The 26022-nt window shown below is 44.4% G+C and overlaps 2 protein-coding genes and 1 long non-coding RNA gene across 5 annotated transcripts in view; 2 read left to right on the forward strand and 1 right to left on the reverse strand.

The window, feature by feature from the left end:
- LOC116819768 (DENN domain-containing protein 3-like) overlaps positions 1 to 4082 on the forward strand; it is a 56418-nt gene extending 52336 nt beyond the window's left edge. For both annotated transcript variants that reach the window (XM_032771754.2, XM_032771755.2), the window contains 2 exons: positions 78 to 215; positions 1782 to 4082. In XM_032771754.2, the coding sequence (XP_032627645.1) occupies positions 78 to 215; positions 1782 to 1982 (339 nt within the window). In that variant the 3' untranslated portion in view covers positions 1983 to 4082. The remainder of the gene's footprint in view (positions 1 to 77; positions 216 to 1781) is intronic.
- An 11048-nt stretch (positions 4083 to 15130) lies between these two features.
- Positions 15131 to 18442, forward strand: LOC116819765 (uncharacterized). The gene is made up of 3 exons (XR_004372476.2): positions 15131 to 16245; positions 16909 to 17086; positions 18244 to 18442. It is a non-coding gene; the product is annotated as an uncharacterized LOC116819765 (long non-coding RNA).
- A 292-nt stretch (positions 18443 to 18734) lies between these two features.
- The window catches only part of SLC45A4 (solute carrier family 45 member 4), a 105329-nt gene continuing 98041 nt past the window's right edge, over positions 18735 to 26022 (reverse strand). For both annotated transcript variants that reach the window (XM_032771745.2, XM_032771744.2), the window contains one exon: positions 18735 to 25394. In XM_032771745.2, the coding sequence (XP_032627636.1) occupies positions 25032 to 25394 (363 nt within the window). In that variant the 3' untranslated portion in view covers positions 18735 to 25031. The remainder of the gene's footprint in view (positions 25395 to 26022) is intronic.

Genomic DNA, 26022 nt, shown 5'->3' on the forward strand with positions numbered 1-26022 from the left:
CAGTGCTGTACAATTATTTCTTAGGATATGTTTGCGAGTACACTGGTAAGATGGGTCATATTCTTTCTGTGCTTTAGGGGGACCAAGTATGGATGTCATGTTCAGGAAGTAGTGACCTGTATATTTGGAATGCAACAGATCTCTCCAGAGCGCCTCAAAAGATTCATCTTCAAGACTGTTCTGAGATAACCTGTATGATAAAAGTAAAAAGTCAGGTAGAATACATTCTGTTACTTTAATATTTTTATTTGTTGCCCGTTTCCTAGGTGTAATGCACTTTGTGTTTACAGCACTGTCATCAGTTGAGTTGTGTTGTTGTGCGCTTGCCGCACGCATTGGTCTGAGACATGGGTAACCCTGAGCTAATAGCAGCCTAACATAATTGACCATCTAGTATTCAAACATATAAGCAAGGCCAGAAGCCTCATCCATGATTAAATGCATGATGACTTTGTTAGTCATTGACCTTTTCACTAAACAATATGAACCAAGGATTAGGTCCCCTGACATTTAACGCCTTATGCTCCAATGATAAAGCCCAAGGAGAGACTAGTGGAAAAATAATAAATGCTGATTAGCTGGCCTGCGTCTGGAAGATGGTCTCTTCCTATCTAACCATCATGTGCCCACCCTAACAGGGTTAAAGGACCTGAGCAGTTCCCTCATATCACCATCTTCTGGGCGTGTCACTCAGCCCTCTCAATCACAATATACCAGTCACTTTCAGAGGTCTGCGGCTGGTGCAAGTGAGGCCACTGTTTTTGGTCGGGGCAAAGGTCATTTCCATAAATATTAGCAAAAATATTCCACAGTGAGATGGTGACAGTAACTCCAGACCCTTCTGAAATAATCCCAGTCAGACTCCCCAGCCCGTCTCCCCCGAAATGTACGATCACTTCATAAAGCATCCTGTGGAGTTGGGAAGCTGCTTTGCCACTGAGGCTAGGTTGGTGAGCCAGGACCTAATGGGAAAACAGAGAAAGGTACTGTAGAAACAGAATTCCACAAGCTATGGGATACCCAACCAGCCTGTAAATTAAAGGATTACTCAGAAACCCAGAGCCCTCTTCTGCTCCATCTGCAGCGTCATCCCTCTTCCCCTCCACTCATTCATAGCCCAGTAACACCGTACATAACATTGTCCAACTCCCTTATTCAAAAACAAAAAATCAGCAAACATTCCTGAGCTTCCGATCTCCCCGGTTTGAACATTAAATACTCCTGTCTTTAAGCCTGCCAGCGATGCAGCATCTTGGCTCTTTCTCCCCTAGGCTAGGACAGGGCCAATGGTAAGAGCTATAATACCCACATATCCCTGCTGTAAACAAGAAACAGCATTTACTGGAGTTGCCAGGCTGGGCCAGAGTGGCTGCCTGGCAACGACAGAAGATGATAGTGTTACAGCTGTCAGCTACAGGTTTACTTCTAAATTAATTTAATTAAAATCAGACAATTTACTATATGATTTCCTTATTTTAGCAAGAAAGCAAAGACAAATAATTTTACCCATTTTGTCATTCTTAAATATGCTTCTTTCTAGTTAGCAACCCTTATTAAAAATGTAATTAGTGGCTATACATCCTGTATAGAAACATGCAAACCATTGGCTCCAACAGGTAGCTTTGAGAGATCTTGGGTTTTATCGTTTTCAAACATGACCAGAATACCACTGACTGCACGTTTTAGGGGCATGTAAAACAACTCCTTTGTCGAAACAGCTTAGGCTGTATCTTTGAACAGAAGTGGAATGTAATGCATTAAAAATGTATTCTGCTTTTCAGATCTGGATTGGCAGCAGAGGAATATCCCAGGGCAAAACCAGGGGAAAGATCTATGTGATAGATGCTGAAAAGAAAACTGTGGAGAAGGAGTTGGTGGGCCATGCTGATACGGTGAAGGCACTGTGCTCTGCAGAGGACAGATATGTTCTTAGTGGTTCTGGAAGGGAAGAAGGGAAGATTGCTATTTGGAAGGTTGAATAGATTTAAGTGTTCCAAGTGTGTGTAAATACCATTGTTGGAAAAACTTACCAGTTTGGATTTTGTTACTCCAACTTCACCCTTTAGATGTCTTTAACAATGCATCAGTGTTATTTTTAATTTATTAGTATCATTATTTCAGTGGTAACTACATTATTGTAGTATTTAGAAACAAAAGGGAATTTCTGTTTGCACCCTGTCATGATCAGCCACGATCTGCACACTCAGTAAGGAACTGGAAGACTGAGTAGAGCGATCACTAGATTTTTAAACCTTGGAGATTACATTTACAAACATTGTCCATAATCTCGACCTTTCATGATAAAATTCTTTGCTAAGGTAATTTGACTTCAGTGAAGCTGAACCAGCAGAGAGTATTGCTCAATAATTCAGTTTGAGCTAGTTCTTAAAGATACATAAGTATCGTCCTACAAAATAATTAATTTTGATATCTTGACAGCTGGAAATGTTTGTTTGGAAAAATATGAAATTTGACTGATCTATCACGGGTGATAGAATTACAGTAAATTCTAAACTGGCAGTCCGATTAACACAAGGATGACTTTCCATTCCTGCTGTATCTGTATTTATGGGGCATTATATAAAATGCTGACTTTCCCTAATAGCACTTGTAGTGTGCTGGTGTACCAAGATATTTGGCTATTCCTAGTTATGGCAACTTTAAGAAGTAAGCATTCCTTTAAAAAACAAGTGTAGAATATTTGGGACCTGCCAAGTTCTTAGGAATGGAACCAGTGCTGCAGTAGCTCTGTCTTTGGCAAATTTAATTTCAATACATTATATGCTTGCTAGTGGCAGCAACATTTGTTGGAGCTATGCAAACAAACCCTACCCCAATACCACTCCATTAACTGGGACTGCCCAGCCAGCTTAGCCTGTTATGACGACTTGGCCCAAAAGACCCTCTGTAATTTAGATTCCCTGCACCAGACATGCAATAACGATTTCTGAATGTCCTTGAACCCTAGCCAATGGGCAAGTGCCTTGCAAGTCAAAAAAAAAAAAATCTAATGTTGATCTACAATTATGGCTGATTGGCAGAAAAAAAATTATATTTTGTCCATACTTGTCTCCCGGAGCCATAGAGGCTGACATGTTTTGGGACTGTCCCAGGATACAATCCTTTTGGCTGCCGGAGGATTAATACGATATTGGATACCTCCATAAAAATGACTTCCAAGAGCTGCGTTTTGGGATATAGCCCATTTTCTTGGAAACATCCCAGCTTCACAGAATGCTTGGCTTTCCAGAGCACTGCTAGTAGACAAATGACTGATACTGCTTAGCTGGAAGAGCAGACTGCATCCAGGGGTAGCAGCCTGGCACACAGACTTTGCTGACCGGGCAGCTAAAGAGTGGGTAATGTTTTGGAGAGGCGGGACCTCTGACAAATTTGAAAAGATTTGGTCTGACTTTTTAGAAACCCGATGGAAACAGATGTTGCTCTCCTTTTCATTCCCCGTCCTGCCTTTCCTTTCCCTCCCTTTCCACGCCTTTACTTTTTTGTTTTTTGCTTTTGTTGCTCCCTTATTTTGGGAGGGCAGGGGGGGCGACAATTGCAATAAAATATAACTAGAGGAATAAAACACAAAAAGGACTGCCATTATTTAGCTCAGAACATACCTAAGAAAATAATTCAGCTTATTTTTAAGTTACATGAAGGCACCATATGGTATCACACAGATAATGTGAAATATTTGAAAGTAAATGCCATTGTACTGTGGTCTGGTGTTCCATTTGGCTTATGCTTCCTAGTAACTTCCTTTCAGGAAATGTGTGAGTTGGAGAACTATACATATGTGCAGAATAGTTGTCTATATCAATGCAGGATAAAGTGGAATATATAATTTCTATAAAATACTGTAAATAGATGGAAAAATCAGCTGCTACTTTTTTTTGTTAACATACATAGCCTATAGTAGTGCAGGGCTAATAGAAATATTGTTATATAAACTATTGATAATCTCTATATTAAGTCTTTCAGTCTGGGTATTTGATAATAGCTGAAATTGTCTCATCATTTGTTCAGTCACTGAAAAAACGAATACGAGAAACAGAATATTCAACACGATTGCAATTCTAGCATCTCTTTGTAACTTGTTTTTATTTCCATGTAATTCAACACACCGCAAGGACCTAAATTTACAGTTATGGCCAGCATCTGCTGGGTGCAGCAGAGATAAGGCTGCAAAGAAGACAGCTGTGCTTGTCTTTCATACTAGAACTGTCTCTATACAAGGTTCTGCTTGTTTCTATTCCAGGCTGAAGGCTGCTTTACTCTGGCTGGCTGGCTATGGTTGATTATAACTCCTAAGCTTACCTTATCCCTGACATACCTCCTATGCCAGGGACTAAAACAGGTTGTGAAGGAGCTGGCTATCCTGGCTTGATCTCATCTGGGGATTTTCCCATCCCATGGAAGTTCTAAGTTGGGGAATCCAGTAGCTCCCTAGCCACTAGGCCCAAGTTTTATATGGCCTGCTCTGTTCTATCTTTGCTTTAATACCACATCCATCAGCATGGTGTATGAGCACCAGTGTGGCCCCTGCTACGCTTTTCCCTCACTCTAGAGAGCTGGGACCTATGATGTCAGCAGAGATGTCTGGGCGAAGAGCTGGCAATGACAAAGTTAGCTATTGTACTGCTCAACCATGTTACTTTATCTGGTCATCCGTTGATGACTGCCTTCGTTGTCGCTCTCACAAAGCATTTTATAATTATCTTGCCTCATCAGTGGGCTTTCAGTGCACCAGGGATGAGCTCTCATCCTGGCAGCGATGCCCTCTGATGTTGGGCGAGCGTTTGCCTCTGTTCCCCAAGTATAAAATGGGCAAGACAATACAGTTCCCCTTCTGACACCAGTGTGGCCACACTACAGAGAAGCAGCAGATGTTCTGGGCCTTGCAGTTCTGCTCTCCAGGTAAGGATACATTAGTGACAGAGTCTGGTGTACTCCAAGTGCAACTTGCTTTATTTGCGCGTGTGCGCGCACACACAACAGTCCTAAAATGACATGGTCAAACAGCAGGTGGGGCAATCCTTCTGTCACGAATCTCAGCTCAGCACCAATGTGTGGTTTCCCTGGAGCAACCCTGCATCAAGAACTGACTCTAAACAGAACCCCAGAGAGAGTGCCGACTCTCCTGCTGCTTGCACAGTGCCCTGTCTCATAAAGCTTCCTCTGCACACAACTTTGCATAACTCAAAACTAACAACACAACAGCATATCTTCCCAAGAGTGGAAACTTCCTCACACGTCACAAAAAAGAACTTTAACAGGGAATATAACAGTGCAGCCTAGTGCCACCTGCCATAATACTCAGGAATTCCTAGGTCCCAATCCTGTGCTCATACATGCTCCTTCTGTAGTAGTATTTATTAAATATGTTCTCTAAGCCAGTTAGAACGCAGTATGACAACGTGATTACCTGCCCTCCATGACTAATACCAAGTTTATTGATCTAGTCTCCTTTGTAAGATTTGTATTTCTGTGTGTAGCCATGTCTCCCATTAATGTTCCTGGTAATGTTAATACCCAGTTCTCTTGATCTTTTCTATTAGGTCTTTTTCCTCCAACCTTTCCTTAGTTTTGCTTGTCTGCCTTTCAGGTTACTCACTACTTTTTCTCTTTTTTAATAACATGGACCCAGATCCTCAACTGGTGTAAATCAAGATAGCACCCAAGGCAATCAGTGGAGCTAGGCTGATTTACATCAGGTGAGGATCTGGCCCATGCTGTGGAAAACTGGGTGCAGTGTTCCAGGGATCAAGAAATTAAGGAAAAGCAAGTAGGGGTGGATAATTTTTTAGCATCCATGTGACTCTTATTAATACAACCCAATATAACATGCCTTTATTTTGCTATAGTATTGACTCTTAATCAGTATTGTCACTCTCACCCCCAGATCCTTCCCTAAAATGCTGCTGTGCAGCCTGTATTGTGTATAATTTCAGTCCTTCCTGCATAAGAGTCATGCTGGGTCTACTTCAGCAGATTTCAGCTCGCTTCCGAAATTTACCCGAGTGAATTGTATTTTAATCATGTGTTCTTTAACCCATTACAGTCTCTCTCAACTTCAGGACAGCCACAACCTACGTTATTATAGTTTCCTCTCAGCCTCCAGAGAGGATGAGGAATAGCACTGGACCAATCCCCACTTCCTCTCCCCGATACCTCTACTCAACTTGACACTAACGAGGAATATTTACACTCTAGTCCAGCGTTGTCTCCATTCTAACACATACATCGGTTGAAATAAGCACATCAGAAACTACCCACCTCCACCATCCTGCAATCACCTGCACTGTCACTGGAGACATCTGTGGCTACACGTGTGGTAGATTCAACCCTGGGAGTACCCAGGTTCAGTCTCCACTGAAACAGTTTGTGGAATGGTTTCAAATGCTTCCTTGAAGGCAGCAGCATGGCCTCTTTGGTGCTCATTTATCTCTTTGAAAAAATAACTTGGTCCAGATCCTCAGCTGCTGTAAATTGGTGCAGGTCCATTGAGATAAATACCAATATATGCCAGCCCAGAAACTCTGAGCTTCTATTGGGTGCTGCCACCTTGGTGGTGGTGGTTCATTGTCCCATGGACCTTCAGGTTTCTCAGCTCTGGCTGGTTTCCAGGAAAGGAGGTTAGACTGCATTTTAATTCCCCGAGTCCTCTTCTTTCCTCTTCCTGCCTCAAAACCAGAAATGTCCGGCCTGATTCTAAGAGGAGCACACTCCTGTAGAAGTCTGTGGAAGCGTGAGGCACTCAGCCCTTTTAAGAACCAGGTTGTTTTTCCTTTTGTGATCTCACCATCCTTTATCAGGTGCTCTCAGCTAGAACGACCAGTGGTCCCACTACAGCTAGCTCTTTAGCACTCTCACCTGAATTTCACAATCTTAGCCTGAATATATTTATCTCAGTATCTGGCTACTTTTGCTTTTTCTTCTTGTTCCAGTGACATTCTAATAGTATCTTGTCTTGTGCACCTAGGGCAATGCAGGCTCCATGCTGCCTCAGGCAGGCTTTGCAATGGGGATCTCTTACATACCTGTAGTTATTTAACATATGTAGTGCTGTTGCTGTGTCAGTCTCGGATATTAGTGTGACAAGGTGGAGGAGGTAATAGCTTTTACTGGTGAGAGAGACAAGCTTTTGAGCTTACACAGAGCTCTTCTTCAGGACTGGGAAACTTAATCAGCATGTCACAGCTAGATATAAGGTGGAACAGATTGTTTAGCACACACAGTTAACTGTTTTCCTTGTGGTGCTTCATGCTCCTGTAACTGACTCATGAGTATGTTACACAAAATGCCAAGATATCAGCCACATAAGTGGGTAGGTGGGCTCATCTTGGATTCAAACTGGTGTGGGTCTCAGATGCTTGGGCTGAACTTCCTTTGAGCAGAGGATATATGTAAGTGTTACTGGAGCCTTCTGTGCCCAATCTGCAGAGACCATGAGTCTGTTAAAGCCCACAGCTGCAGAGACATGGTATTTTAGTGCAAGTCGTAACAGCTCATGCTCATAGCTCTGGAGAGTCCCCCGTCGATGCCTGGTGTGTAAGCTAACATGTAGGTCATCACATAAGAGCTTAGTGACGCTCTGGTCTGCTGGATTCTTGGGCAGCTCCATGCTGGGAATCAGTGAATTTGTTTGAGCTTAGTGTACCTGTTTCAAGAGTGATGCTAAAAACCATTGCATTCAGAAGTATCAGCGCTAAGGAAAAAATACAGAGCTGCTGCTTAATGCAGCTGTTGTTTTTAAGCAGTGGGTACTTAAGAGCAAGTGCCAGATGCAGGGAACATAAAATTTCATGTCTCAGCTCCATTCTATAGGACTGTATATTTTTTGTGTCTAAAAAAAAAACTGATTCATTTTTCGACACAGACAGCAGAGGGCACCACTGACTCAGCTAAATAGAACTCAAGCCTTGGAGAGAGAATTCAAAGCTTTTTGCAAGGCCCCAATGCCCAATATCACATTGAAAGGTAGGCCCTTGTTACCTAGGAGTTCTGCAGGCTCTCTGGTGGGAACATTTATGCCATGATTTTTCCGGTGACTTGTACCTTTTGTTGCACTTATTTACACATGTTCAAAGTAAGTGTAAACGGACCATTCTAATCTGGTAGCATTTTGCATTCATCATTTGCACCCCTAAAAGCAGGATTAATTTAGAGCAGTGCTCACTATACAAAATATAAAGACAGGGCCCTGTGAGGGTAGGCAGCTGTTTTAGGTAAGCAGGTCCATCACATGCTATGGTTTAAAATGATTCCCTCGTGGAAGTAGGAGCTAGCAGAAGCAGGTCCTGGCTGGGGAGGTGAATCTAGGCCATAGTAATTCATTTTCATTACTGGGACACGCACCAGACAAGAAGATGTTCAAGTCATTCTTGACGGACTGCGGATTCCTAGGTCTGCTACGAGTAAGGGCCTCTCACATAGCCCAGATCCAAACCCAGTAAGTTGTAGAAGCGCCTGGGCTCTGCTGAAATACCATATGGCTGGGGGAGTTCTGCACCAAAAAATTAAACTCGGGGCACAATATTTTAAAATTCTGAAAAAATATGTATATTTTGTCAAAATGACCCTATATAGTCATGTCAGCGTCAGTTATTTTGTAATTTATTTCAAAATATCTCTCAGTGACTGTGGGTAACAATACAGATGCGCACACACAAATTCCCCCAGCAGTGGAGAGGTAAGGAAACCCCTGTGTCCACTTCCTGTTTTTTGCTCCCTCCCCCATAGCCCAGCTGTAGGGCACCCCCCTCATCCCAGACACCCATGCTCCCTACCTCCCCCAGAGCCCAACCGTGGGGCACTGCACCCCCCCCCCCCAGCCCAGACACTCATACCCCATCCCCCTAGAGTCCAGCATCCAGAAGGCAAAACAGTCTGAGGCTGGGTCCCGCTGGTCTGGAGTTTCTGGCCCAGTTTCCTTTCCTGAGGGTGTGCTGGGTTCTGCAGCTCTTGGGACCCTTCCAGCTCCCTCTGCCTCTCCCTAGCAGTGTCTTCTACTTGCAAGCTGGGCTCTGCTGGGTCCAGCACCCCCTAGTAGCAGCCAGCAGCTCATTTCTGCAGGTGGAAAAAAATTCTGAGCCTAATTTCTGCACAAAGCCTGCATTGCCAGCGGCAGCTAATTCTCCCAGGCCTAAATATGAGCGGCAGAGGAAATAGGAGGTGCTCTATCTCCATCCACAGTAGCTCCTGCTTTACCCTAGGAACCCAGCATGTCTGTTCACTTCAGCACCATTTGCTGCTTTTCACTTCCCCCATGAGGTCAGTCAAAGTGCCTCATTTATTTCTGCTGCGCTCCATAGAAGCCTGGGCATTTACACCAGCAATGAACTTGGTCCAAAGACCAATTACAATCACAAGTACTGTTGTGAAAAAGTGGCAGCTTTTTGCCTCTCAGCTCAGCTTCCTGTGAGTGTCCAGTCAGCTCACAGCTCAGAGAAAGGTTTCAGAGTGGTAGCCGAGTTAGTCTGTATCAGCAAAAAGAATAAATGGAGACAACTCAGACATCAAGAATTATAACATTAAAAAACCAGTCGGCGAACACTTCAACCTTCCTGGTCATGCGATTACGGACCTCAAAGTCGCAATACTCCAACAAAAAAAACTTCAAAAACAGACTCCACCGAGAAACTGAAGATTTGGAATTCATTTGCATTAAATTAGGCTTGAATAAAGAGTGGGAGTGGATGGGTCATTACATAAAGTAAAACCTATTTCCCTACAGTAAGTTCCACCTCCTACTGCTACTCCCACCTTCTTGTCAGCTGCTGGAAATGGGCCATCCTGATTATCACTACAAAAGTTTTTTTTTTCCTGCTGATAATAGCCCACCTTAATTGATTACTCTCATTACAGTTAGTATGGCAATACCTGTTTTTCTTGTCCTCTGAGTATATATATATCTTCCTACTGTATTTTCCACAGCATGCATCAGATGAAGTGGGTTTTAGCCCACGAAAGCTTATGCTCAGATAAATTTGTTTGTCTCTAAGGTACCACGTGTTCTCTTGTTCTTTTGGCTCAGAGAAAGTGAATTGGAGTCTGCACTGGCTCCTGTAGCATTTGTGACAGACCAGGGGGAAATGTCTCTGTGAGCACATGGCTCCCTGGTCCTGCCCCAAGCAGGGCAGACACATTGTAGCTGGTCCAGCAGGCTTGGAGTCAGCTTTGTTTCTGAAAAGCACCCCACATAATCCAGCCCAAAACATCTGCCCACAAGTGGGAGCTCCCAAGGTGTCTCCCCACAACCTGCTCAGGGCCCCCTCACCCTGGGGCCTTGCTGGCTAGAGCCCCGCTCCCAGCGCCTTTATCTCTGGGTGCAGTGTGAGCCACTTAGCGTTTCCTAGCAAGCTCATCGCCTGCCAAAGGGGTGAGGCATTATAGGCAAATCCTGCCAGCTCTTCCTAGGGGACATACCAGCAGCGTGACAGAATAGAGTGAGTGTTTTCTGGCCCTGTATTCCCGAGTCTATGCAGGGAGACAGCTGATACATCAGGCTCTGGCACAAATGGGTCCCTGCACCTTAAGCGCCATTGTCCATGCTACAAACCTCATCTGTGCTTGTGCATCTTCCTGCCGCTGTCCCTGCTGGGCTCAGGTCGCTGCTCAGCCTCCTCTGCCTAGACTCTTGCCTGTTTCTTGAGCGAGCAGCAGGCCAGTGCATCTCCCTCCCTGCAGCCCCTCTTGGCCCCTCCCTGATGGCCTCTCCAGCCCCATGATGGGGCTGTGTCTGTGCTGTCAACAAGCTGGGTTCCCCCTGTCAGGCTCCAGCTCTGTGCCCCTTTCTTCATCGGTCTACCATAGCCAGTGCTGGTGGCAGCCCTTACTGCACTGACTTGTCCCGCTATGCTTTTCTGCCTGCCTTTGGGGCTAATCTGCTGCCACCCGGCTCGCATGCCCCCAGCCCCTTCCATTCGGGCTTGCAGCTGGTGGGCGGCACAGACATGTTGTGCCATAGTAGAGGATGGAGGGGGAGCGGTGCTGATTATGGTGGCCTCTTTTCCTGCTCATCAGCTCCCCGCCCCCTTTAGCTGCTCCAGTTGAAGAAAAGCAGCTCCTGGGTTGTGCTGCCCAGCAGCCAAGCACCGGGCAGAAGTCTCACACAGTGCGTGAGTAACTTAGCCAAAGCAGCCAAACCAAATGGGCTGGGAGTGCGTGAGGGGTAGCGTAGCTGGGGCAGCCGTGGGTGTTTGTTACTTAGCGGGCCCATGAAATCCAGGCGTGACTGGGGATGAGGCAATGCCACCATTCTTGCTGGATGTAAAGCACTTGTGTAACCCCCACACCTCCTGGGGAGGGGGGTGTTCTGGCCCAGCTAGTGGCACTGAGACCTATTAACGAGAGCTATGGCTGTATCTCTGACAGCCAGGTGGCTTTTAGGTCACGTCGTAGATGCTCATGCACTGAGCTCCAGTGGTCCCCAGTTAGCTCCCGCCAGCCAATGAGTGGGGGTCTGTCGGTGTTGGAGGTTGCAGTGCTTTGGGATGCTCTGTTAGCCGCCCTCCCCCCCCCTCAGTGTGTCACCCTGGCTGGCCTGGCCTGGCCCTACCAGGCAAGTAGCTGGAGCTGTGCCTGCTTTGTCGAAGGCTGCGTGTGGTGGGCAGGGGCTAACAGTGACAGCTGTGGCCGCAGGTGCAGCCTCCTGGCCGACGAGCGTTTGCTCAGCCCAGCCAGCGTGGTACCTGAGCAGGGCAGCCGTGGCCGGTGAGCTGTGCTCTTCGCCTGTATTGTCAGTGGAACTGCTGGGCCTTTGGTGGGGCGGGGCAAGGGGCCAGGGCTGCTCATGGCATGGGTGAAATTCACTGCTGTGCCCGGGGCACTAAGCCTTGGTGCTGCTTGAGTCAGGGGACAGGATGGGCTGACGCAAAGCTCCCCAGGCCACCTTTGCTTGTGCCTGCTGATGCCACCCCCTTGCTGGCTGTCGTTTTCTTGGGGGGGGCGGGGGCAGCCGGCCTTGTGAGGGGTAGTGCTACTGCCTGCCTGCACCACAACATGCCCTGCAGCTGGCTTATCTGGGCCCTCCCAGCCAGCATATTTCCTGCCCCCCCCCTTCCCCCCCCCGTGTGCTGACTGAGCAAGTCAGGCCAGCAGCCTCCACCAATCGGTTACACTTGATGTCGCTCTCCCGCCCCTCCCTTGAATTTCCCCAACACTAGGAGCATGGCCACTGCCAGCCTGCTCCCAGACCTGTCAGCACGACACTAAGGGCTGCTTGTTCCTTTCAAGCAGGGGTTCTCAGACAGGGGGTTGGGACCCTTCAGGGGGATCATGAGGTGATTACCTGGGGAGTTGCAAGCTGTCAGCCTCCATCCCAAACCCTGCTTTGCCTCCAGCATTTATAATGGTGTTAAAAAGGTATTTGGGGGTGGGGGAGGGGGTCTCACACACACAGGCTTGCAGTGTGAATAGGATCACCAGGACAGAAGTTGAGAGCCACTGGCTTTAAAGCTACAAGCCCCAGCAACCCCACCCCTCTTTCTGCACCAGCGGCTGCGGGGTGAGACAGGAGTGCACCATGCAGCTGCCTGCTGTATCGCAGGGGAAGGTGGCGCGAGCTGCTCCATTGCTTGCCACGGGGGCATTGAGCCCCGCCCCTTGTGCTGAGGCAGGGTCACATAAACCTGGCCCGGCCCTGAGAGCCCACCCAGGTAATGTGCCCAGCTAGGGTGACCAGGTGTCCCAATTTTTATAGGCACAGTCCCAATTTTTGGGTCTTTTTCGTATATAGGTTCCTGTTACCCCTGTACCAATTGTTCACACTTGCTGTCTGGTCACCCTGTGCCCAGCTCTGGCTGAGTCTTGGGCAAATGTAGCCACGGTCAGCTCCCCATTCTTTAGCCATGCAGGGGTCTGCCTGGTTCTCCGCTCCTCTGAGTTGGGCATGGTCCCTAGGGGCCAGACCACCCAAGCTAAGGAAACCCAGCACCCAACCGTAGCCAGCCTCTACTCCACCCCCCCCCCCGACACACCCTTCTCTCCCCCAAACACCTGTAGGGGGGCACAGCAGCTCACTCTGTGTCTGCTAGAGGCCCCCACTCATGCTGCATTTCACGCCCTTTGGCTGAACAGCTGCCCTAAAGCACTGATTGCTCCTCTGGACCTTTCTGCCGTCAGCCACCTGTCCAAAGTTCAAGGCTGGCCCAGCATTAGGGTGTTAGCCTCCAACTCAGGCTACAGGAGCTCTGCCTGTGTCCATGGGCAGACCAGTTGCGGTGTGTTCCCACGTGTACAGTGGGGACGACAGCACTGCCCCATCTCCCAGGGTGTTGCGAGGATAAGTATGGAAAAGCTTGTGCAGCTCTCAGCCTGCGGTAGGCTGGGCTGGTTGGATGCCACAGAACTGATAGTTGCAGGGAGGAGGAGAAATAAATCAGGCTGGTGGCAGATTAGGCAAATAGGTGTTAGGATGGTCCATGTCCAAGGCATGTAGCTCAGGGTAGAGCTAGGGGGTGCAAGGCTGCAGGCTGAAGATCCCTTCTGTTGTGGTGGCTGAAGTCAGACAGCCCCACCCTCTCCTCAGCCCCATTTCTCCAACAGAGTGTGAGCAGAGCAGGGGGCAACAGGAGCATGTGGGGCCTTATTGCAGGAAAGACTCTTGCCTCCACCTCACTAAAGGAGGCAGCCATGCCCCCTCCGCTCCCCCGTGCTGAGTCCTATGTCAGCCGGTCCCCTGTGCACAGGAGCTGCTCAGCTCGGAGCAGGTTCTCCATCAATCATGAACCATGAGGGCCCTTCCATCCAAGCTAGCGGCTAGCTTTGCCCTTCCAGGGGACAGATAAGGACAGCAGCTGTTCAGCTTTGTCTCTATCAGACAGGATTAAGCCTCTGATTTTCTCTGGCTAGCCAAGGGCTTCCACAGTAGCCCAGCCTGACAAACCCACCCACGCCCATTAACTCGGCAAAGACCAGCATGACCTTTCTCTCCAGCTGCACCACAGACAAACATGCTTTACTGCATCATGTGCAGGCAGAGCCAGTGTAATTTTTGCCCTACAAATAGACCCTGGCCTTGAGGGATGTTTCTCATCAGTGTCAGAGAATTTCCTGGCAGCGTTGAGCCAGGCCCTGCGTGCAGAGCTCAGCACTCTGAGCAGCGGCTGTCTGCACACAGTTCTGCTAGCCTTCCCTCAGTCCCCTCACAGTACATGGGCCATAGCAATACGGAGGAGTGTGCAGTGTCAAGCAGGGGCACTCGGTGACGCCGGGGAAACAGATCATGGTTCAGTGTTTCCACAACAAATGAGGGGATTTTAGTTCCACCAACATTTTCAAGTTTTTAGCTTTTCATCTCACAGTGGGATAATTTTTCTGGAAACTTCAACTACTGAAATCCAGTTTTCTGTTCCACCAGCCAGCCCTACTCATAAAATTCGAGGTAGAGTGCAGCACCTCATGTATTAGCATAGGCTCTACAAGCATGCAAAATATTATTGCTGTCTTTGTACCGCCCCTCCCATACTGGGCTCCTGGGCCATGACTCCTAGACAAATAAGTAATAAGACCATGAAATGACCTTCACAACCTAAGTCCCTCCTGAGGAGGAGGCGGCACCAAGCCAGTAACAAACCAGAGGCATAAAAAGACTTCCATAGATGGAGATTGCAAAGAGCTGAACTGTTTGCTTTATGCTGAGACACGGTGAATAAGGGGACACGATAAAGAGATGCAAAATAATCCATGCTATATACAAAGTAGAAGGGGATCCCAGCCCACTGTGTTGTACTGAATGTGTGAACAAAAGGACAATAAATCAATTACATTAAGACAGCTGATTTAAAAAGGAAATACTTATCCAATGCAAAAGTTGCCAGTGGAACTCATTGCCAAAAGATACCACAGAGATATCATGAAGCGCTTAGCAGGAGTCATAAAAAGGATTAGATATTTATTTAGATAAGAACATTGAGCGCTTAAAAGAAGTTTGGAAGAGGTTGAAACCATCATGCTTCGGGTCATAGATCAACCTATAACGTTCCCTTCTTGCATCATTGTCCAGTCGCTGTTGGAGCCATGTAACCAGACCAGGAGTCATGTTCAGTTCTGTAACCAGACTGTGCTCATTTAGTTTCAGACTGTTGGACTATATTTATAAGAACTCCTTATTCTTTGTACTATAACCGTGAAAAGTCATCTTATTGCCAAGGTAAAAACCAGGTATTTTATTCAGATTCCCAGATCTAGACACCAGTAAGTGGTCACCAGCAGCTTAGGAGCAGCAGCATTGTGGAATGAGACAGTGTGTCTGGCACAATTAGCAGTGAACAGTCATTCGTCTCTGGTTTGAGGAGCAAGAGCTTGGGCTTGTCACCTCATGGAACAGATTTTAATCTTAGAGTCTAGGGTGGGTCTAACACTTTAGAATTGTATCAGAGCTGTTTTTAATGTTCCCCGGGCTAGTCTATGGTGAGGCATAACAAACACTGCATGCAGACAATAGCCTGAGTGATAGAATCCTCCCTTCTCTCACGTCTTCAGTGGCACCTTTCCAGAGATGCTAAACCACCCCCCTCCCTGACCAGTAACATCCTTATAGCACTAGCTGTTCCCAAGCCTCTAGAGATAAACATTATGTACAACATCACTGGGCAAGGCTGCTTTCACAAGGGGCTGAATCATTGGTGCTTTTTGAGGAACCCTATTCTGTGGGGAGATCGTGTCATCCAGCACACAGGGCAGAGCCTGACACAGAAAGCCAAGCTGTGAGCAGGAACATTAGTCATTTTTCCTGAGCTATACAATGGGCATTTTCTCCTCCCTCTGCAATATTCTCAGGGGGTACCGGTTGTATCCCCTACTGCAGGGATTAGTACTAGGGCTTGTGGTTCTTTCTAGGTCCTGATTAATTCAGGACAATTTCCTCTCTCATAGGATTTAGCACACACTACAGCATACCCCCCCCCCCCTTCTACTGCCATTAGTAAGGCTTCTCCCCACTTCAGAAAGCTTTTCCTGAGGGGTTTCTTCCCTACTCAGTCCCTTTCTTTCCAGAGGGATTCTCAACCCCCAGAGTCACTTCAAGCAGGACTCAGCAGCACAAAGGTTGACCAGGATGATCATCTCCACACACCGGCAGCGTACATGTGGTCAGCAGAATCTTTGTGGAGTGAGTTTAGGTACATGCATAACAGGGCCCTGCAAGAGGAATTAGAAGTGAAGCAGCTTGTTGATGGCTCCATGGGCTTCTGCCTCCTTTCTCTTGAAGCACAGAATGGGGGAAGATGCTCAACTGAGGTAAATGGAGATACTATGAGCGTGAGGGTCTTTTCTTTAACCAAGCTGCCTGAGCACACTGCCATATGAGAGCAAGGTTACAATCTGTAAGCATATAAATCTAATGGGGTACGTTCACAGGCACCACAGAGCAGACCAATTGCCAAGGGGCTTAAGACTCATTCTATGCTAGGTTTTCCTTTCTGTCACACTCCTTACCCCCTAGCACTTCGGTTTTATAGCTTGGCTGGTCTCAGATCTCTTCACCCTTTTAACAGTATCTCAGGTGGATGATGAAAATCCTGCATGACTGGGACAGGTTACTTCACTCATGTTTCATGCAATCTCAGGGCAGAACACGAAAGGTCCTGTGAATGCCAACAGAACATTGCACTCTTCTCTTCATTCCAGAGTGATATGGGGGGGGGGGGGTCTCTCTCTTGGCATGAGGGGTTGGCAGCATCACTCACAGCCTGCAGCATAAAGCCCTGCTAGCCCAATGTTCTGGCAATGTTAGCCTGGACAAAGGGGGTGGTTTTATTAAAGAACAAGAGAGAGAGAGACTTACCTTCAAGGGGAGTCTTCTGAAGTATTTATAACAGGATCATTCCAAGTTGGGCAACTTCTGGCTTGCAACCCAGTAAGCTGTCAGCTCAATTAATTGACATTTTTTTTCCCCTTCAGGCACTGCCAACAGGCCTTGCCTGAGCAAGCACACCATGCCGAAGGTCAGATTTATTGCTCTGATAAGTTTTTGCCTATGCCATAACTCAAGCAGTAGTTTGAACCAACTCCCATGTGGAAGAAAACGTTCGGCAAATCCATGAGCATTCTGTTGGCTGAAGAATACAGCTCTTGGGAGGTGGGTAATACAATTAGTGCTGATTAGCGCCCAAAAGTGAAGTTGACCCAGATTAGTTTGCTCAGGGGTGTGAAAAATCTATACCCCTCAGTGATGCAGTTAAGGTGACCTAACCCCTAGTACTGACAGCGCTAAGCTTCCATTGACCTAAATGTGAGAACCCCTCCAGCCATTGTAGCGAGTATCTATAATCAAACTCTGCAGTGCAACATCAGTGCCGCTGTACCGTTTAAAGTACAGATGTAGCTTATTTTAAAACCTACGCTAGGAAACAGGTTATGTGAGTAGACTGGGATAAGACTGAAATGCATCCAGTCTCCAACTAGACAAAGTGAGCTACATGCGGAGCTGGTGTAATGGGTGCAACTCCATTGACTTCCATGAAATTGCACCTGCTTATACTAGTTGTGAGCTGTCCCCATGAGAAAGGGTTCAGAATAAAAACCTTCGACAGATAAACAGCATTGAAGGTTACAAGTGAGACTATTTAGAGAGCTTCATGTTGCAAGTTTGCAAATGTCAGCTAGCAGGGCTAGTCTGATTACTGATGCGTCTGCAGAAGCCTTCAAGCCTCCCTCAGGCTTCAGTCCTCCCAGTTTACCAATAAAACTGACGTGGATGGTCAATTTGAACTTGTTTCTTTGGACAAAAGGCAGACAAACACTGGTTGCAAAGCCAAGCTGGGCTTGGTTTCCTCCAGATAAAAAAGACTAGATTCAAATGTGCCTCTCAGCAACCTGGATCCTGAGTGTATCAGAAATATAGGTAAAGTTAGTGCCTAGTGATAGGTGGATCACTCTGTACCATTTTAGGTAATGAACCATGGATGCAGAACCACTGCCTCTTCACCTGAGCAGACCAGTTTCCAGAGTATGAAGTCTGTAAAAGTGCTAGGAATCAAAGTCACCAATAGTGGTCTCTGAAACATAAGGTACCTCAGCCAGATCCCAGAGCCTAATAGGGGTTTGCAGTCAAGAAGACTCCACAAGGCTCAGACTACAAAGTATGGTATGCAACCCAAGCCCAGTACTAGTGTCAGACTTGGGTTTAATTATTTCCTATGCCTGCTATTGAAAATGATAAACAATCTCAAGTGCCTTTTAATGGTTTAGCTACAGAGTTAAGGTTTTGATAACTCAGCTTCTCATTACGCACAGGAATGGTTCAATCCAGAGGAGAAGATCCAAGCCATTCTGCGCTTATGTAGGTTCACTACATTCCAGGCTGGTTTTGGTGTTTGACAGATGGTATGTTCTAATATTTCTCGCTGTGTCATGACAATGTCCCAAATGTTAGTCAAATATGTGAAGGGTGTAACGTGTTTGCAGCACTGTCGAGGCCCGAACTGTAACACTTTGTATTTAAATGTTTACACAACACAGTGTAATTAAGACTCAAACCTTGAAAGGTTGAGTAATATTATTTTCATTTGCCAGTTGAGGAATGTGAAGAGTGGTTAAATGACTGGCCAGAGATGGCACAGGAAGTTAATATCAGAGGGCAAGAGTTCTTGGCTTGCTCTTGAAACCAAGTCACGCCTCATTCACTAGTGACGCATACTCTCCAGAACTCTTGGCTAAGATATGCACCATACATGCATTTTCAAGGACAGTACGGCCCTTGTACTCAGGATTCAGACATCACACAACTTATTTAAATGTTTATTAAGATTGAATTGTAGAACAACGGATTGGAACACAATGCAATGTGGAGTAGAGTATTTCTAAATCCATTTTTTCTAAGCATAAAATGAAAAATCAAGATTATACAAAAGAGAACAAAGTGCAGAACACAGTAAAAGTTTCTCATGCAATAAAGTTTGATCTTAAACAGAAAATAAGCTTAACAGTGTAGAAATAAAAAGTATGCTGTCTACTCAAACACATTCATCTGTGACATTGCTTTTCTTTATCCCTTTTTCCTCATAAAACTTAGTATGTGTTTAACACACGCTTATAAACATTGCTAAACTCAGCAAGAGCTATTATACTGCCCCAACTTAATAAGTTGATAAAAAAGTAGTTGTCATATGGCCAGTTCACAATGGAACCAAATATTTTTTCATTATGAGATGCCTATATGCAGCTTTCTATTAATATGAGGCATTTTAAATAAGCTAGTCATTTGGCTACCAAAAGGGTTTGGTGTCCATGTTACATCAGAAAGAAAAATTAGGAACCACCAATTTGTTCAGAGTTATTGCCATCTGGGGTTTGTTCTACTAAATACAACGTGGAAATAATCTGGCACTGATGGGTATTAAATCGATAAAGCTAATAATAGTGTTTTAGGGGTACATTCCTAGATCTTTAAATGTGATTTTAAAATTTGAATAAAAGGAGCCAGATTTCATCAAACGTGGCCTTGTGTGGTGGGTTCTTTCTTACGGAAGTTTGCACTGGAAACCTATATGTGTGTATTAGGGTGCAATATTTGCTGGGGAAAAAAAATCTGTTCGCGGTTGTGTTACATTGACAACAGCTACAGCACCACAAGAAGTCTGTTTACTGCTGGCATCAGAAATGACAGCTCCTGTTGCCATCGGGTTAATCAGGATGCTGTATGATGCAACAGGTTTTCAGTCCCCTGCACATCAGACAAAGCTATTTGTCTCTCCAGGGGTCCAAAGCAACAGTTTGTAGGCTGGAAAGGCCAGGTTAAAAGCAAGACAAATTTGAAGGTTGTTCACATCTAGAAATTCAAATCCATCTTACAGGAAATTATCTTCAATTTAAGCAGGGCAAAACCAAGCATCTTAATGGCAGTACCTTTCTGCCCTGACTGGCTGAAGTCACGTGTTAGTGACATTGTGAAAACAGAACGAATTCTTCTTGGATACTATTTCCCCTTGCTGAAGTGAAAAATCCCTTAAAATAAAAACAGAGTTTAACATTTGAGTTAGTAGATGATGCATTTGCAATATGCTTATTCTGGATGCAACATGAGAAATAGAAAACTCTGGGTAGCTTATCCTTTCAGAATGATCCTTTTCAATGCAAATTTACAAACTTGCAGTGTGGCGGCTTAAGCTCAAGGACTATCTATAGCCATAAAAATCACTTTAAGGAAAAATAAAACTTGGTATTTCTTACAGTCATCAATACCATTCATGTGCAACATTTGGCGTGCATTACATTTATTTGGACTATCAACAGAAAACAAGGAAAAAAGACAGCTGCAAATAGAAACAATCGCTCTTCCACAACAGATACTTCAGATGCTTGGAATTTCATGCAGGTGTTCTTGAAACAGGATATATTTTATAGCTTGCAGCAGATTAAGGAGTGGGGAAAATGGGAAGAACTCAAGTGAAAACACAACATTACTTGGTACAATTCAGGAAGAACCTACAACCACCTAGGATATTTTGGCCCAAACTATATAGTTCAGTACCTAGTCTTACTTCTAGCTCGGTTACTAAACGTTTTAAATTCTCTACATAAACTAGAGGTAAAACTAGGTACTGAACCACAGGATGTCACACAACCAAATCACATTCAATTGCAGTTAGGAAAAATATAGAAATGTTGGAGAAAAATAATCTTGACCATCAAAATAGGTTTCAAGGAGGGAGCCCACCAGCTGTGCTTCTGTCGTCTCCAGCGAAACTATTTAACTTCCTCCTCCTCCTCCCGCCATTTGTAAATTTAGTCTTAACCAGAGAGCTACAAATGGGTATTAAGGGCCCGATCCAAGGCCCACTTGAGTGAATGAAAGTCCTTCCGTTGACTTCCCTGGGCTTCGGAGCGAGTCCTACATCACCAAAACCCAAGATTAGAGAGATGGGTTCTAGCAAGACTTAGCCTTGAACGACCTACTTCCTAATACTGCCACCTCTGCCATGTAGTTATTCAAAAGCTCTGGGACAAGAGGAATTCCTCCTAGCATAAAAGACTCCCCTTGCCCTAGCATCCATGCCTTTTTTTTTTTTTTTATTTATTAAAAAAGTTAGCTTTCTGGGGAATGTTTGGCATGTTTCTCAACTGAATCTGTCAGCCAGAATTTCCATAGTGAAAGTCACTCATAACTGTGGCTAGTGATGGGGAAATTGATTCCCAGGAGCAGAAGTCTAAGTTCAGAGTGTCCCTGCTGGTTAGACTTGAGGTGGGGAATGTTCCACATTTTACAAACAGACCTATCTACGACAGACCAGCAAGGACACAAGAGATTCAGAGAGTGTTGTAATTTGCACCAGATTTGTTGTTTCTCCTTCAAATACTTCTATGCACCTTGTTGTGAAAGGCATGCGTCTTTCCTCACCAACAGCTGTCCTGAACTGACTGTTGACAGAATGGATCAGAGATAAATCAGCTTAAAATTATTTAAAGGTTTATTTAGGTAATAAATCTCCATGCAAATAATTTGAGTATTGGAAGAAAACATTCCTAAGAAGTTATAGCTTCCATTTTTTGAAATCCTTACTGAGCTGCTTGGTTTAATATGATTAGACTATGATAAATCAATGCAGCCAATTCAATTTTATAATTTCCAAAAATGGTTATGTTTAAGCCTCTGACTTTACGCAGCATAATGCTAGACTTGATGCCTAGCAACCGGATATCTCATGCAAAGAGAGGCTTTTAACTAATTTAACCTTTTAAGAACATGAACCTAAATCTGTCAAGTGTTATCAAGAAACAAAGATTTTTAATAAGTGGATGTAAAGAGAAACACAGGAAGAATTAAACTACCAGAACTTAAACCTGCTGCAGTATGTATCTTATCTGATAGCACACAGAAGATGAAGTGGACTAAGCAGTAATAGTGGCAAACCGAGTCACCAGGAAGTTAGACAGCTCCCTCAGCTTTGTCCTCCCTTCAATTCCACAACAAGAAATAAGGTGATTACACTTTGATGGGTTTGACTAGTGCAACCTTAAAATAATCTCTTTGCAGTTGAAGATGAGAGATAGGATGTGTTATCTACCCCAAGAAATAGCTTGGGCTACAAAGGGAATCTTTCAAAATCAAAGAACTCTAGAATTAAAAACCTCTGATAATCCAAGTCCAAAGCTGAAAAGCATCTTTAATTTCATCAGGATCCATAACCTGGCTAGGCTATAGAACGAGATACTTCGGTTACAAGTCTTTGAAGGCCTAAGCAGGGCTACCCAAACATGAAGTATTGCCAGCAGGACGCAAACGTGTTTACACTGAATGATTGTTTCCCTGGGACTTTCGCTTTGCTGCAGCGCAGTAAAACGCTGCTACATTTACAGTTAGTTTACATTTTAATGGGATAATCTGAAGAATGCTTTCCCAGCCCAAAACATGCACATTCTAGTCTCCAATTCTTAGGAAAGAGGCTTGGTAAAGGCTGGTCAGCACAAAATTCCATCTGACCTGATTGAAATCCTCTGGATCTGAAATTGCCTCCACCCCACAACTTTAGAGGGGGTGGGGGAGAGTAAGTGTGCGTGCACCCAGCTCCAAAAAGCAAAGTTTTATGACCCCTCTATTGCTACGTAGCAAGAGGCAGCCAACTGCTCTTTCCAAGGCTAAACTGTCACCAGTTGATGATGGCAGTGCACATTTTGGCTCAAGAAAGCGCTATGCTGAGTAATGCTAATTTAAACAACATCCAGTGAAACATCTGTCGAGAGGAAAAAGTACCAGATTGGTATTACAGATTAAATTGATAGACAAATCTCACATGCAACGGTAACTTTAAAACTTGTTTCTATGTATAAGTTACTAAGAATGACTGACTGTGTCCATTTAACAAAGAAGCAGAATCCTTAGAGTATTTTAAAATAAAATATTGACGCCAAACTTTAAAACTGTCTAATTAGGTTTGTATTTCACAGGAATGCCCATTTTATGGTGAAACAGCACTGCAGTTCTGTTATACGTGAACCCGACTAGACTATATACAGAGATGATAAAACTCACTCCAAGCGTTCAGTGAGAAATATTTCTAACTGATTTCTTCAATAAGGTCTTAAATGCTTCAGTAGTATTATTCTCCTGTCTGAACACACAATTCAGAAGTGTTCTAATAAAAAAAAATATTCACAGGAAACAAAAATCTCTTTTCCTTAACACACTTCAAACAAGAGTCCTATGCAATTCTGTATACATGGTGGAATTTCATAGCACTCAATGTAAAGACAGTATGTTCACTCCTGTCAGAGACAAGAGTACTGCCTAAAATCCTTCAGCTAAGAAGTAAACATATGATGCCATCAGTAATTTATCAACAACACTGGCAAGACGGAGAGTTAGCTTCAACTACACCAGAATATAGATCTTCTCTTAAATACATGTACAATTCAAGTAATTAAGAACAGCTTGTCATTTTGAAATATATATAAAACTTTGCTTTTGAATGCCTATTGCAGCATGATTCAGACATGCATTCTAAAGTATTGCAACGATTTAATGAATTTGAGGCAGCAGAAATATTACAACAGTGGTCTGGATTTGCCTGATTAAACCTGTGAACTCGCTGTAGTCTCTTCTGTTCCATGTGGAAATGAGTAAATAGAGTTACAAACACTTCTTATAAGGAAAGGACTGGAAATTTGGTGGTTTTGTGTATAAAGACACTTTAAAAGGCTGCTGCATCTGACTTGCGTCTACTCATGGTGTTGGGCATTGCTAAAAATTCAGTTAAGCATTTAAATTAAAAATAGTATCTTTCCTATTGCTCGTCACTGAAAGTTTCTTTGCACTGCAGCTATGTCCTGAATCCAGTATTATACATCAGGACGGCAGCTCAATCTAAGAGCTCTAGCATTCAACTCCTATGTAGGGACAGGAAGTGCATTATATGCTCCTGGATTGGATTTTAAGGACCAAAGCTCTTTCTGACACAGATTTTTATATAACCAGACTATGGCATCAAGTTATAGAGGTAGGCCTTCGGTTTACCTTGTTGTACTGACACCGACTATACTATTGTGATTCCCAGCCAGAGGATAAAAGGATCATAAAAGTGCAATCAACAACCTCCTTCCCCTCTAAAGAGAATCCTCATATCAATTCCATGAAGCCAACTGAATGAAATTCCCTTCTCCATGGCAGTTTCATCAAAATGAGATGATCAGCTTTAAATACTGAGAGAAAAATCAACCCTAGTAAGTTCCACACACAAAGCTCCCTGCTAAAACTGTCACAGCACGTTCCAATGCCGCTCATTAAATTCTGCACTTACTGCAAAGGCAGATCACCTTCCCAGCTGCTGTTACTTCCATCAGCAGCTAAACCACACACCCAAGACCATTAATTTCTGACAAGCAGCAGTACTTGGGAACAGACTTGTTGAACGGTTTGAATAAAATAAATGACAGCAGTTCTCTTAAACTTTAGTAAATCACTTTTTAAAAATAAGTAATTGCAAAGAAAAATACTTGGTAGTAATTGCACCCACTAAAATAGGATGAAATCCAAACAAATGTTAAAAAATTGTAGCTGTCAAACCAATATTGTATCTACAGGAAAGGGGGAAAAGAAAAAAAGGTGTCTATGCATTTGATTCACCTATTACATTAGCAAGATCTGAAATGTTCAGACAAAAAATTAGCAAAGCCTATGGTCAAAATAGCTTTTGTTTTCAATTACAGTCTAAAAATTGCAAGCAACCTTCATTTTTCTAAACTGCTAATTGTATCCACTGTGAATCTGTCATGACATTTTAAAAAACATGCAAGAACGAACAATGTACCTGCAGATTGATAGATTTGAAATCTGTATGTGTTCTTAATTTAAAAAGTGTTCAGAAGTGACAATTTCTAAATTGTAGAGAAAGCAATCAGCAAGATAGCCATCTGCTCAAACCTATCCTAGGACTACAGAATTTCATCTACGTTTTCATATGAAAGACATTTTTGCTGCAATTTAAGCAAAAAAGTAACTATTGGAGAGTCAGAATTTTTTTCCCTTAAGAACGTCCTCATTCGTGCACCTGAACTGCTTGGAATGTGTATAAACAACAATGACCAGTTCAAACTATTGACTCGCTTTCCAACTCTGATGAGGCTACCCCTTTACGCGAGAGCTTTATAGCAGTTGGTTTCTCTGCATCCACACCATTGCTTTCGGTGGTCTTGGGAGGGCTCAGTCCTTTCTGTTCTTCCTTTGGGTCCTCTGTGACATCAGGATAAATCACCAAAAATGTAGCGGTCAAAAAGCCCAGGAAGGATCCTACTGATGCTACCATTGGAATAACCTGGACTGTGCCTACTAGATCCACCACTCCACCAAGTGCTGAGGCCACCAGGATCTGGGAGATGTAGACCTGGCACGACAAGATAGCACAGTCTATGCCAAATCCTCGCTTTGAGTTCCCAGGGCTGTGGTGAATATACTGAAAGACAAGGAATATACATTAGAAGTCAGGCATCTAAGCATAAACAGTCTTCCCAGACTTCCTGAACCACATCCCCTTCATTTTTTAAAATGAATTGACCAGAAGAAACTTCGATATTTTAGACAATGTCAATGAAAACAGATGTGTCCAAGAAGTACTCTTACAGGCTGGAACCCAAACACAGCAGTACTAAGAATCTGAAAGTGAAGTTGACTGCACTTCTGCTGGAAATCAGTCAGGACAACAGAATCTTTGCACTTATGATACCTGGGGTTGTATCTCCAGACTATTATCAGTGCCTCTAACAGGTTTACAATACAGCAGATGGTGCTTAAACGAGACCGCTCAGTAGACAACCTATCCTCCCAATTAAGGAGAAAGGTCCTTTAATAAAAAAAGGTTCACCAAGATTTAAGACGTAGCAATGAATAGGAGTGCAATGACTGCATTCATTGCCTCACTTTTTCCTTTTAATTATTATTTGACCACTCCTTTTTAATGAAAAGGCCTGCACTCATATTTCATATGCATTTAACCCCTTTTACACCATCACTTAGCAACTTGGCATCAAGCTAATGTGTCCCCACTGAGCTAATTGTGGCCTGATTAAGTAGCAGTCATTGCT

The sequence above is a fragment of the Chelonoidis abingdonii genome, chromosome 2 (assembly GCF_003597395.2).
Source record: "Chelonoidis abingdonii isolate Lonesome George chromosome 2, CheloAbing_2.0, whole genome shotgun sequence".
NCBI lineage: Eukaryota > Metazoa > Chordata > Testudines > Testudinidae > Chelonoidis > Chelonoidis abingdonii.